Source organism: Paramisgurnus dabryanus, chromosome 1, assembly GCF_030506205.2.
Source record: "Paramisgurnus dabryanus chromosome 1, PD_genome_1.1, whole genome shotgun sequence".
NCBI classification, from domain to species: domain Eukaryota; kingdom Metazoa; phylum Chordata; class Actinopteri; order Cypriniformes; family Cobitidae; genus Paramisgurnus; species Paramisgurnus dabryanus.
This window is the reverse complement of record NC_133337.1, coordinates 34,592,484-34,605,910: the sequence shown is the minus strand read 5'-3', so window position 1 is coordinate 34,605,910 and position 13,427 is coordinate 34,592,484. Positions and strand designations below refer to the sequence as shown.

General features: G+C 36.9%; 1 protein-coding gene across 1 annotated transcript; it reads right to left on the bottom strand.

Moving 5' to 3' along the window:
- Positions 1-3,345: 3,345 nt before the first annotated feature.
- Positions 3,346-13,381, bottom strand: itfg2 (integrin alpha FG-GAP repeat containing 2). Its single transcript, XM_065268603.2, has 12 exons — positions 13,155-13,381; positions 12,332-12,427; positions 11,945-11,986; positions 11,431-11,605; positions 11,207-11,346; positions 10,936-11,084; positions 10,709-10,803; positions 9,528-9,581; positions 9,113-9,204; positions 7,409-7,526; positions 5,134-5,307; positions 3,346-3,488 (listed from the first exon to the last, which is right to left on the bottom strand). The coding sequence occupies exons 1-12, from the start codon at positions 13,248-13,250 to the stop codon at positions 3,406-3,408; spliced, it is 1,314 nt and encodes a 437-aa protein (XP_065124675.1). The 5' UTR covers positions 13,251-13,381; the 3' UTR covers positions 3,346-3,405.
- Positions 13,382-13,427: the final 46 nt, after the last annotated feature.

The following is a 13,427-nucleotide window of genomic DNA, read 5'->3' as shown; positions in this document are numbered from 1 at the left end:
AGGTCGCACAGGTATATAGCAATAGCCAACAATATATTTAATGGGTCAAAATTATCGATTTTTCTTTTATGCCAAAAATCACTAGGAAAGATCATGTTCAATTAAGATATTTTGTTAATCTCATAGCGTAAATATATCACAAATGTATTTATCATAAGTAATATGTGTTGCTAAGACTTTGTGCACCCTCAGATTCCAGATTTTCAAGTAGTTGTATCTCGGCCAAAAATTCCCCAATCCATCAATGTAAAGCTTATTTATTCAGCTTTCAGTGCTTTATACATCTTAATTTCTTAATCATAATCCCCTATGACTGGTTTTGTGGTCCAGGGTCACATATTTGTAAATGGCAATGCAAAGTCTTGTTAATTTTTCATAACAGTTAAATGTCATTGCCAAATGTGGAAAAATAAGCATGTGTAGAAGACTTGGCATAATCCATCAAATATACAATTAATTACATAACTTGAGTCACATTTAATTAATATAGATAGGAAGTGTTTATTTATTGGTTTAACCTTCTATATTACAGACATCATCACACCATGAGCACAAACAAAAAGGCACACAAGTACGACTGAACAAGTACTCTCATATAAGAAATGACCATAATATACAAACAAACACACAAAAAACAAACAGCTGAAACTTCTAAAGCACACAGACCCAGAAACACATTGACACTGAATAGCCTACATACTGCAGCTGAGCCAACTTTAAACTGTTGGACAGGAGAGATCCCAAGGGTGGTCTGTTCCCAGGGTCATCTATCTGCCCAGCTGCTCCACATCAGCTAGTTTTTTGCCCAATGATTTTGCTCCCGCTTGGCAAAAAGTTCAGTTCCCAGAGGATTCATCTCGCTCACCAGGGCCCTTATTTATGAAGCCTCACAAAAACAAGGCTATTGACTTAGGAGTAAAAATTCATGTCTTAAAGTTAGTTATCAAGCATCTCACGTCTAGGACTAAATCTTAAGTGTCAATTTTAGAGATGTTGTCAAACCTGTGTTAAACACGAGCATTTTGTGTAACTAATGGAAACAAGGTCTGACCTTTTAACTTTACAAAGTTGTTAACATAGTTAATGTAATATGGCTTAAAAACGGGATAAAACATTCCAGATTGTAAGTGTGCACTCAGATTTCAGAATCCAACTTGTACAGTCTAAAATACTTTCATATATAAAACCCCAATGAAGCATAACACACTATGAAATCATTAATACAGCCATCTATGATGCCACTAGAAGTTTAGGGTGTAATTGAACATGTTTATCTGATGTCCTGCATGCCCATCTATGGTCAAACATGATGGGGCATTTACAGTCGGACGAAAGTGCTGACCTCTCCGGTATTTATTCCACTTAAGGGCAAAAATAACTTTATCCAGCATTTTGGGGAGGAAAGGGATCCAAATTAAAAACAAGCAGGGAAGTCCCTGAACTGCGATCATTCTGCTCAAAATAGACAAACGGCAATAACATTTGTGCACAAATACTGCACACATTGTAAAGTAAAAAACTGACCATTTACCTAAGTTTGCATCGAGGACCTCAGACCATTTTTTCGTATTACTGCATAAAGAGAAAAAGCCAAGAATGTTTATGTTGTTAAATAAAAAAAATTGATAGAAAAACATCAGAAAGATCCTGCACACTGTCAATCTTTAAAAAGTAGTAATATATATATACATATACATATACAAGAAATTCCATGTTGCACTTACATTTTGAAAGTCATTTCAACTTTCTTGACTAATGAGGAGTTCGTATAAATAATAAAAAAAGTTCCTACAACTATTTTTATAATTTATAGCAACTTCTATTTAGTCAAAAAAGTTTAAATTACTTTTAAGTTGTTAAACTTAAACATTTACTGTAAGTGCAGCAATTAATTTAGCTATTTCTAACTAGTCAAAAAATTGAAATAACTTATAATATATATAGTTAAATCGTGTACTAAGACCGACAGAAAATTAAAGTTACGATTTTCTAGGCCAATATGGCTTGGAACTCTACTCTCATTCTGGCTTAATAATCAAGGACTTTGCTGCCGTAACATGGCTGCAGGATGAGCATTGATATTACGCAGTGCCCTAAAATAGTCCCCTGCCATTGAAAGTCCCTGATCATTACGCCAGAATGAGAGTATAGTTCCTAACCATATCTGCCTAGAAAATCACAACTTTTAATTTTCCGTCAGTCTTAGTACACGATGTAACTACTGAAGAGTCAAGTTTTAAATAGGAAAATATCGAAACTCTTTGGTTATTTTTAGCGCAATGCTAATGGTCTAATCAGATTCAATGGATTGTGCTAAGCTATGCTAAAAGTGATACCACCAGACCCGGAGATCAGCTGAATGGATTCCAAAACGGTAAAAATCAAATGTATAACTCTAGGGGAGCTAAAAAATGAGCATCTTTACAAAAAGTTCCTACAACTTCAACTTCAAAGTTGAAATTACTTAATATTTTAATTTGTTAAAACTTAAACATAAACACTTAAAAGTGTGTGTATGTGTGTATAAATATATGTGATATACTTTGTTGATACTTTTGAAAGATTAATAGTGTGGGATCTTTCTGTTGTTTTTGATTATTGACCATATTTGGTCATTTTTCGACACACCCATTACTAACAGGTGTGCAAGGGTGATTATTGACTTATTGATAGAAAACAAATTTTCTAAATTTGATATAAACGCTAACCTGTTTTATTTATCAAGTTTTGTGGCCGTATCAACATGTGAATTCTTGAAAGCAAAGTATAAAGACAGGTTTCTGCTTGAAGGACATAAGCCCTGTCTGCAGAACTCATAAATTCCTAGTGTCCTCTGTTCAACAGCAGCGTAGAGCTCAGACAGGCCTTGTCCAAAGCCACCAGAGACTGACATCTGAATTTGCTCACACAATTCAATCTGTCATCTACCTCTAGTCCCTGTGACTAAAGTGCACGATGACACCTGAGCCAAACATTACTTAGCCTCAGAAGTACATGCATACAAACACACAAGCTGAAATCGATGCGTCCTCTGTTAGTCCCTCAGCAAAGCATCTCCATAATCCATCGATAATGCATGAAGCTCTCCGGGCACAGAGCAGGGGGGACACAAAATCCCCTCTCTGGGTTTCTTCTACATTAGACGCAAGACTCTTTCCCTGGGAGACGGAGGTCCAGCGGCCGCTCTATTTTTGGTTTCCTCACCTGGTGTTACATCGCTCTTGGGTATAATCAATAACTTGAAAACTGGAGCTGTATATTCACCATTCCCCATGTTTGATGGGGAATATGGCTTCAAGTGCTCAGAAGGAAGAAAATAAAGAATAGGAAAGACAAACGAAAGGAAATATTTGGAAGTTGTTTTATTAACAGACTATTTACAGAGAAGCCAAGTTTGATTTCGAGTCATTGTGTGCTTTCATGTTTCTGTATGTTCCTGTAGAGCACATCTCCAATCAGTTTCCGAACGGCCACAGTGTCACTGATATCTGTAAGGTGCATACAAACAAACCCACAGATTTAATGCATGTTTGATAACGTCTCTCTCCCTCTCTCTTTCTTAATGTCGGATGTGAGAATCTGAAGATGGTCAGGGTTCCCACACCTTAGTTTACTTCAAATTCAAGGACCTTTGAAGGATTTTCCAGTTCCAATACCCTCAAATTTAAGGACTGAATGTGGGGACACACTTTTTAAGTGAGAGCAAGGTTACATCGTGTTACCTTTTAAGATACATTGTTACAGTTTCCCTTCGAGGGAACTCGCGCTGCGTCACTGCGGTGACACTTTGGGGACGCCTCCAGTGGTAAGCGCGCCTGAATGTGCATTTCTAATTCAACCAATGGTGAGGCTTAACGACAAAGACAAGGTGACGCAGATCCAGGAAGTATATCCCTATCTGAAATTTTGCTAAAGATTGCGTAACAGGGTCGCAGGAAGTATGGCAAGGGAGACGCAGCGTCTCGTTCCCTTCTCAGGGAACAACAGTTACATACGTAACCAGAGACGTTGTCATGTGTCAAACACAACTATGCAAAAAAGCATTTTGGTATGAATCAACATTCGCATACAGAAGATATAAGCATTTAAAACGAACAGTTTAGCATGTGTGATTAAAAGGCTAGAAACTTGATGATATTATCGTACACTACACAGGGAATAATAAAACTTCTTGAATAAAATAGATTCAAGCACTTTCAATTACTTGTATCTATGTATGTATATTTTCAAAAACTTCCCAGGGCCTTGAATTATTTCCCCCAGAATCACAAACTTTCAAGGATTTTAAGGACCTGTGGGAACCCTGGATGATGTGGAAACAAACTTTTCAAAAGTTTGTAATTTGCAATAAACGTGTGGACCCCAATGTGAACACGCACAACACCATGTATGACGAGCCAATTTAGTGAGACGGTGTGTGGCCCTATGTGCCTAATTTGGGATGATTCTCTATAGTTTATCTAAATAACTGTATCTAAGGTGACATCTCTACCTTTCCGTTTCCCGTGCACTCTCTCACCTGCCAGCTTCCAGGGTGTCTGCATTATCACGCTTTGAAAGTTACGTTGCGGGTGCACATCAGACTCGAAAGATAAATTATTAACAGCGGCCCCAGGAAATCACGCTGGCTTTTCATTAACTGTGCATGTGGCAGGTGTCTGAGTGAGCAGAATGACCTAACCCCCTTTGGTCCTTTTGAACCCAAATGAGTCTCCAATGCACCTGTGGTAGAATTCATGCAACTACATCTGTTGTGATATTGGTGAATGTTATTATTGGCAACAGTCAGATTTGGACTAATGGTTAGAGAGTCGGGCTTGTATCCCCCAATGGGCCGCCAGTTCGATTCTTATGGCAAGAGGGAGCATGTGTAGGACTAAATAACTGCTGTTAATTTATCATTTACTAAAACTTTTATACAATATAAAACAATCTATGTGTTAATGCATAAAGAAAAATGAACAACTGTATTGCTAATGGCAAACATTAACCAAGATCAATAAATGCTGCAACACATATTGCTCTGGGTAGTTAATGTATTAACTATTTTAATCAATAGAGTTTTATTGTAAAGTGTTACCATTTTAAAAAAATATGACTAAAGAAAATTCTCTAGTTATTGTACACACTCACCCACTCCCAGGTTGTGCACCAGGGTTGTGTACTCGGGCCTCTCCTCTAGTACACTCAACAGGTTGGTAGGCTCCATCTGCTCCAGCTCAACCCTCCAGTATACATAAATCTTATGATTAAAGCTCACGTAGACCAGGCATGGGCTGTTTCTTCCCTCCTTACAAGCATACTGTCCTAATGGAAACAATATGCATTTACATTTAAGCATTTGGCAGACGCTTTTGCAATGAATGCCAGGCATACATTTTATTAGTATGCGTGTTCCTTTTTAAGCAGCTCTTTGATGCAATGCACTACCAGTTACACTGATTTACCTTCCTAACACACGTTACAATGCAAGATAAATCAGTGCACATTACTAGGATAGTTATGTACTGGCTTAATTGATTGAACAGATTTTAAGTTCCAACCTGTTGCTTAATTTACATTCATAAACCACACAAACCAACAATTATGAAAATTATGCAAAAGCCCTGTTTACTGTAATTGCCAATTATTAAAACATCACTCCAAATGCCGACATGTATGAATGATCATATCAAACTACTTTGCCTTTCTGTGTGCACTTTCACATGGAAATTGGCTATTCACCAGAGGTGTACAGGCAAGGTTTTGCAACGTTTCACAAGCCGACCGATCTGTTTAGCGTTAGAATGCATTTTTAATGTGAAAGGTACCCGTCCTCGACATTCCCTTCATACGGCAGATTCACAGAGCACACGGCTGCATTTTAATGAGCCTGCGCGGCACACAAGATGAAAACGAAGGCACAGGTGTGTGAGCAGATAAACATTACACATGTGAGTGCTTTGTTGTATGGGAGAAAGTGCATTTCAGTGTCGACATTAATGCAAGTCTTGGTGTTCACAATGGCTTTGTCATAAATTTAATCCTTTTAATGCATAAATTTTCGGTCCTGCATTAACGGATAGAGAGAGAAACATCAAGACAGAGGCAGAAAGAGGATGACAGAGAAGAGAGAGAGAGTTGGGAAGGTTTAAGCTTAAGTGAAACTGAGAGAGATACTAATATATTCCCACCATGCAGGTGCTTCTACCAATAGACCCTTTTACAGCTCACGTGATCAAATAGCCTGCGCGCGCATTTGGGCAACGGAAGTGGTGTTATTCCCCATTGGTTCTAACGTGGTAGCAACTCAGAAAGTTTATTAAAACGGTTTCTCAACATCAAAATGTCCCGTTGTTGCGTTTGGTTGCACTAATATAATATACTAATATACGTATATATGTATCTGGCAACTTTATTTTTGGCCATCTGCTAACGTCTTTTATCCACTCCACTATAGTACACGGATCTGGTAGCTGTGTTGAAAATGTTGATAAAGTCAATTTTTTTAAAATAACTTACTGTTTGTGTTGCTTCACTGTTGATTCTTACGATACTTCCGTTGCCTAAATGCGCGCGCATACGCTGCCACGTCATCATTGTGTACAAACAGTAAAAGGGTCTATATAAGTAAAAATAGTATTTGTCAGCTTTATTTACACTATGCAGTTCACTTACAAGGGCTGATAGGTGACAATTACAATGATTGGTAAAAAACGAAGCCTATTTCTTATGACAACTCAGATCTCATTTACTTAAAGTCGTCATGAAATCAAAATTAAAAACTTTAATTCCAACTTTTTTGGAATATTGTGGTACTTATCTGTGAGCTTTATTATTTTTAAAAAATTAATGTGTCCTCATAATCTTTTATCAAAACTCTAATCTCCTCCCCTTCTCGAAACAATCTCTATCACTCCGCTTATGAGGAATGGCGGGAAGGCGGGGCCCGGGAAAAGATCACAGCGATAAGCAAATAGCAACATGACCCAACGATCCAATCAATTCTGGAAGGATGAATTAAAGTACTGCCCTACCTTTTTTCTCATTTCGTATATACGTCACAATGGGGAAAACAAGATAATCGCAACTTCAGATTTATGATGAATTTGATTTTTTACTTTATTGTAATTTCTTGTGATTCATATTTAATTCTCATTACGGATTTTAATGTTTTACTGTTAATTTATTATAATACAATGCATTATGATTTAATATTTAAATCAACAAAAAAATGAAGTTTGTATACACAACTTACTTTTATCTGAAGCATAAATAATGGTAACAATATTAAATTACAAACAGTAGTGAAAATAATAGATTTCATTTTTATTTTAAGAATAATTTCTCATGATTTTGGACTGAAATATGACCCTCATATGTTGTTGACAGGTTTTACCCTGGTAAAGGCTCTACGTTAAGCTCTCACCTGCAACGAATGCATTTACATTTTCATCGAACTGGAAGCGGACCACCGTACGTCTATGATCAATGATGTATGTCTGGCCGTCCCAGGCACAGGCCACCACCTCTTCTCTCCCATCACCCTAAACAACACAACACAAACACACAACAAGTACAATATACTGTAATTTTGTAATTAAATAAAAGCTTGTAAATTCCGCTAAAATCAATAAAGGATATTTGTTGTTTAGTGCATTAGCCCTTTAATATGTATAAAATGTTACAATTAAAGAACATTGCCTAAAGTACATTGAAGACTGAAAAACACATGCATATTCAAACACACACACACACACGCACGCACGCACGCACGCACGCACGCACGCACGCACGCACGCACGCACGCACGCACGCACGCACGCACACACACACACACACACACACACACACGTATGAAATGCTTCTTGATATGATGCTATACCATGCAAACATATCACAGTTCATACATGCACTAAAAATATCGGTAACACTTTACAATAATGTTGTATTTGTTAAGAATTAGTTGATGCATTAGCTAACATTATCTAACAATGAACAATACTTCTACAGCATTTATTAATCTTAGTTCATGTTAATTTCAGCATTTACTAATACATTTATAAAATCAAGCATTGTAACTGTTAACATTAACTAATGCACCGTGAACTAACATGAAAACCGGAATTGACATCAGTGATGCGCGGGTCAACGTATAAACAATCCGCCGCACCCGACCGACGTTTTCAACTAACCCACCCGCAACTCGGACCGCAAAAAAAAAAATAAAATATATATATATATATATATATATATATAACATTTTTTAAAAGTAGTAATTGCTTAAAATAGTTAATTGGCATCTTTATTTCAAACGACCCGACCGACCGCGCCCCGAATATCATTAAAGGTATAGTTCACTTTAAAATGAAAATTCTGTCATCATTTTCTCATCCTCATGTTGTTCTAAACCTGTATGAATTTCTTTTTTCTGATGAACACAAAAGAAGATATTTTGAGTAATGACGGTAAATACAAATAGCAGATAGTGGCCATTGACTTCCATAGTAGGAAAAAATATTTTAGAAGTATTGTGATAAATGATGAAGAAAATATTTTGATAAATGATGGTTAGCACACAGTTGACGGTACCCATTAAATTTCATCATATTTTTTATGCCTACCATGGGAAGTCTATGGTCACTATCTGCTGTGTGTTTACCATCATTTCTCAAAATATCTTCTTTTGTGTTCCTCAGAAAAAATAAATTCATACAGGTTTAGAACAACACGAGGATGAGTAAATAATGACAGAATTTTCATTTTAAAGTGAACTATCCCTTTAAAAATTATTTTGGATGACTCATAACCGCTCATTTTGGATCAACCCGTGCATGTTTGACATTAACTATATTAACAAGAATGTAAACATGCTAAAAAAACTATATTGTCCATTGTTTGTTCATGTTAGCTAATTAATTTACGTATATTAACTACTACAACCTTATTGTAAAGCATTACCAAAATAACATACAGGTTTAAAGTATAGTAACTGCAAAAATGGCTCAGTAAATTAAAGCTAGAAGCTGCTTTTGAGATCTAGCATTATTTTGTTTATAGAGACCATAATGTCTAGTTATGCAATGAAATTCAAAATGTTTAAATGGCCAAAGGTTTCAGGTTTCAGACTTACAGTAATGTCCAGCTTCTGGAGGGCAAAGAGCTGGTGGTCGACCTGTACAGACCACAGGAGCTTCTCAGAGCTGTCCATCAGCTTCAGTGTTCCTGAAAGAAAAACACAACAACAGCTACCCAATCAATAACATCTTCACGATGAACTGTCAATTACTTCTTGTAAAAACATCTGGTCTGATCTGATCCAACAGGGTGGCCATGGCAACAGACATGCACCATACAAGAGTATGCTATTAGAGTATAGGATATAAAGGCAATCCTCATAAACACCTGAGCCCAAAGTGACCAAAGAAGAGAGCGGGAAAACACAGAGCATGTTTTTGTTGTTGTTACACTGGGATCATGCCCTCCCAACATCAATTAAATAACCTCTGGGATGTGACAGGTTTCACAGTGATAGGACTAACACTCACCATCCAGAGTGCAAAGCGCAAACAGGCCACCTTTAGATGAATCCTCCTTAGAACCTAGAGAAAAACCAAATGCAACACAATAATCAACTTATTTGTTTTTTTATTTAATTAATCAATAACTATATCTATTTAAAGAGCACCTATTTTATTGCTAAAAACAATGTTATTTTGTTTATTTGGTATAATACAATGTGTTCGAGTGGTTTATGGTTAAAAAACACATTATTTTTCCCATACCATACATTTTTGTAGCTCCAGATTTCACTCTCTTCCTTGAAAAGCACCGTGTCCCTGATTGGCCAGCTAATCTGTACGTTGTGATTGGCCTGAATACCTCTGACATCATACGGAAATGTGACGCTCCTTACCACATTTGAAAGATTCGGTTGCTAACAGAAGTTAAATTACAGGCTGTGTCCAAGTGGGATGAATTATGATAATGACGGTCTTTACTACATCACCAATTCCAGGAAGTTAACTGTTGCCTACAATAAATGTACAATCCGTGTGTTTGTTGTAGTCCAAGAAAAGACATTTATGTTGGAAATGATAACATGCATCATTGTTTACTTTGGCATTTGTACCTTTTGCATATCGTTAACATGCACTAATACACATTTACACACCAAAGGAAATGTAAAATCATGAATCGGACAATAGGTGCTCTTTAAAGGGATAGTCACCCAAAAATGAAAATTCTGTCATAATTTGCTCACTTTCATGTTGTAATAAACCTTTATAAACGTATTTGACCTAAAGAACACAAAGAAGGGAATGTTTGTAACCAAACCGATCAGAGGCCCCATTGACTTCCATAGTAGAAAAAAATAATACTATGGAAGTCAATGGGGCCTCTGATCGGTTTGGATACAAACATTCATCAAAATATCGTCCTTTTTGTAACAACATGCAAGTGAGTAAATAATGACATAATTTAAATTTTTGGGTGAACTATCTCTTTAATATTTATTTTTTACGATAGGTAATCATTTTAAAATTTGTAAAATAAACGTTTGCCAGCACAAGCAAAAACGTTTGTCGGAAAATAAATAAATTCAAGCAAACATTTCCATGCAATTTAATTAAAGAAATCTTAGTGTACTGGCAGCCAACTGTGCAAGGAAATGCATGATGCATGCACAGCATGCAAACCAAATGTGTGACTGCATGATCTCTGGCACCTCTGCTAATGCTGCCTATCAGATGAGTGGACACGTTCTTGTTATGAATGCGTCCGGTGGTAAGACGAAGGACAACATCTCTGGAGGAACTTTCCCTGTGAACATAAACACATATAACATTGGACCGTACAAAATCTGATTTCTTTCTAAATTCAGTATGGTTTATCATTCAGTACACATATACAGTAATATGCACTGTATTCCTTTCCCAATATTGGTTCTCTCACCTGGTAGGAGTGGCTGTGTTGTCATCGGCAGATCCTGCAGCGCCCGCTTGTGTCCAAGAGCATGTTAGTATGGCATATCCACAGCCAGGCTGGGACACCATGAGCTCAGGTAGACCTTCTGGACTTGGGTTTACTGAAAGACTGTCAACCTGTGGAGACCAGACAAAAGCTGTAATAGGTTTATTTTTACGGGCTTTAAAAAAACAGCAGAATATCAAAAGAAACACTGTGAACAATTTGGAGACATCTTCCAAAGACACTTGTCTTGTACCTGACCCTCCAGAAGCCATTTTTTCAACAGTACCAGCTGACCAGCGCTCAAGTCTGAAGCGTCCGAAGGTTCCTCCCAACGAAACGCCCGGACCACGCGGTCCGTGTAGCCAACGACAAGCTCACACCGTCCGTCTCCATCTGTATCCACATAAACAGTTCAACATTAGCATGACTGCACAAATTGTTAGATATCATTGAGCATGTCGTACCCAGAATCCTCACCAATATCGCTGATCAGCATCACTTTGGTATTGGCAGGAATGTGCTGGGTAAAACTGGGCTTCTGCTCGTCTCCAACCAAACCGTCCTGCTGGCTCGATGAATCCGACTTGGCCAGAGAAGAACTGATATCGAAGAGGTGAAACCAGCCTTCTGCACCCACAGCCACAACAAAATTCTGCCGTATTTAAAGATTATATATTTAAAAGTGATGGAAATTTGTGTGCTATTTGATGCTTAAAGCAAGCACCATAGTAGAGCCTTGCAATAGCAGTGCAATATTGTGAATGTCCTGTCGCTTTGGATAAAAGAGTGTGTCAAATGCATAATGTAAGGTTTTGGTTATATGGATGTGCTCCATTGAATTATGTAGTAACATTCTCCTTGGAGTGTCATGTAAATATCGTATTACATAAGCATTACAGAGTCTATAAAGGCTATAGCATTGCTATTTGATACCAACACTTTTCCCCAATACTTTTTAATGAGGGAGAAAGATGAAGCGAGTGAGACTTACCCTTCCTTTGTTGCAAACATCTCCCACTCCAACACATGTTAACTATAAAAAAATCAGATGACAATATGATCATTGTGTGACATGACAATGCTGAATAAACATAAAAAAAATTTAATGGATTTAATGGGAATTGTGTATTGTATTGGTTTAATAGAAACAATAAGGGTCTCTGTGGGTCTCTATTGGTGATTTGTTACAAGGGATTTATTAGTGGGATGTTATCTGACATATGGGAGCCAATAGATCAACATTAAATCTTCCTAAAATAATATTTTTTATGATGAACAGCTGATGGTATTTAAAACCATTAAAATATTAAAATATTGTATTGTGTTTTCAGTAGGGTCTTTATCCTTTAATATGTTGAACATCATTAATGTTACTCACCATGCCCACACATGTTCGAGTTATCCAGGGCTTAGGATCATCGTTTTTATAGACATACAGTTTCCCATTGGCATCTCCCACCACCAGCTCATTCAACTGCAACATAAAAGACGACATTTATACCTTATCTTTTGCATGATCACAGATATTATATCACACAGATATTCAAATAGGATCAATAGTTATGAAGGAAATTGTATTGACTCTTATGAAAACTTTTAAAGGGGACATATCATGAAATTTTTTCCATGTTTAAGTGTATAACAGTGCTTCTATCAACCTAGAAAATGTGTAAAAGAACAACCCAGTAACTTTTGGTAGACCATTCTCTGCATGCATGTGAAAAAAAATAGGAAATTTGGCTCCCCTTGTGATGTCAGAAGGGGATAATACCGCCACTATCCAACCACAGCACTGCCATTTAGTGCAGAGATCAGCTCATTTGCATTTTAAAGGACACACCCAAAAATGGCACATTTTTGCACACACCTACAGAGTGGCAACTTTAACATGTTATAATAAATTATCTATATGGTATTTTGAGCTAAAACTTCACATATGTACTCTGCGGACACCAAATATTTATTTGACATCTTTAATTATCTTAAAAAAGTATTGTGAAATGTCCCCTTTAAGGTCTCTCCGATGTTTTGGGTGGGATGTTATCTATACCAAGGCAAGGATAAAAAAACAAAAACATGCATACTGCTAGGTGGGGTTGATATTAAGCGTTATTTAATGATTAAATTTAAATAATTAATTAACGAAAGAGTGATTAATACTCATATCTGACTTACACAGACATGGGCACCGCATAACTTACTGAGTCGTTATCTGCATCTCCAAGACAAATAGCGTGAGGAAAAAGTGTTCCTGTGAAACCTAAACTGACTCTCTGAACATAACTCACCGCGCGCATTTTACTTCATGTACACAATATATCCTATCTATTAAAGGTGTCATACAAACCAGAGAAATGTATACAGGTCAAAGCAAATCATATTTCAAGTCACACATCCCGTCCACTACAAACAAACACACGTGACGTAATCTCGCTTCAGAAAGATTTCGTAATTTCAAAATAAAAGACCCCAAA

Excerpts from the sequence above, each read along its gene's own strand:
- itfg2 (XM_065268603.2), bottom strand. The coding sequence starts at position 13,250 with ATGCGCGCGGTGAGTTATGTTCAGAGAGTCAGTTTAGGTTTCACAGGA. Across the intron at positions 11,606-11,944 it reads ATGTTTGCAACAAAGGAAGG|AATTTTGTTGTGGCTGTGGG; the intron begins GTAAGTCTCACT and ends TAAATACGGCAG. Across the intron at positions 3,489-5,133 it reads GGTGCACAACCTGGGAGTGG|ATATCAGTGACACTGTGGCC; the intron begins GTGAGTGTGTAC and ends TGCACCTTACAG.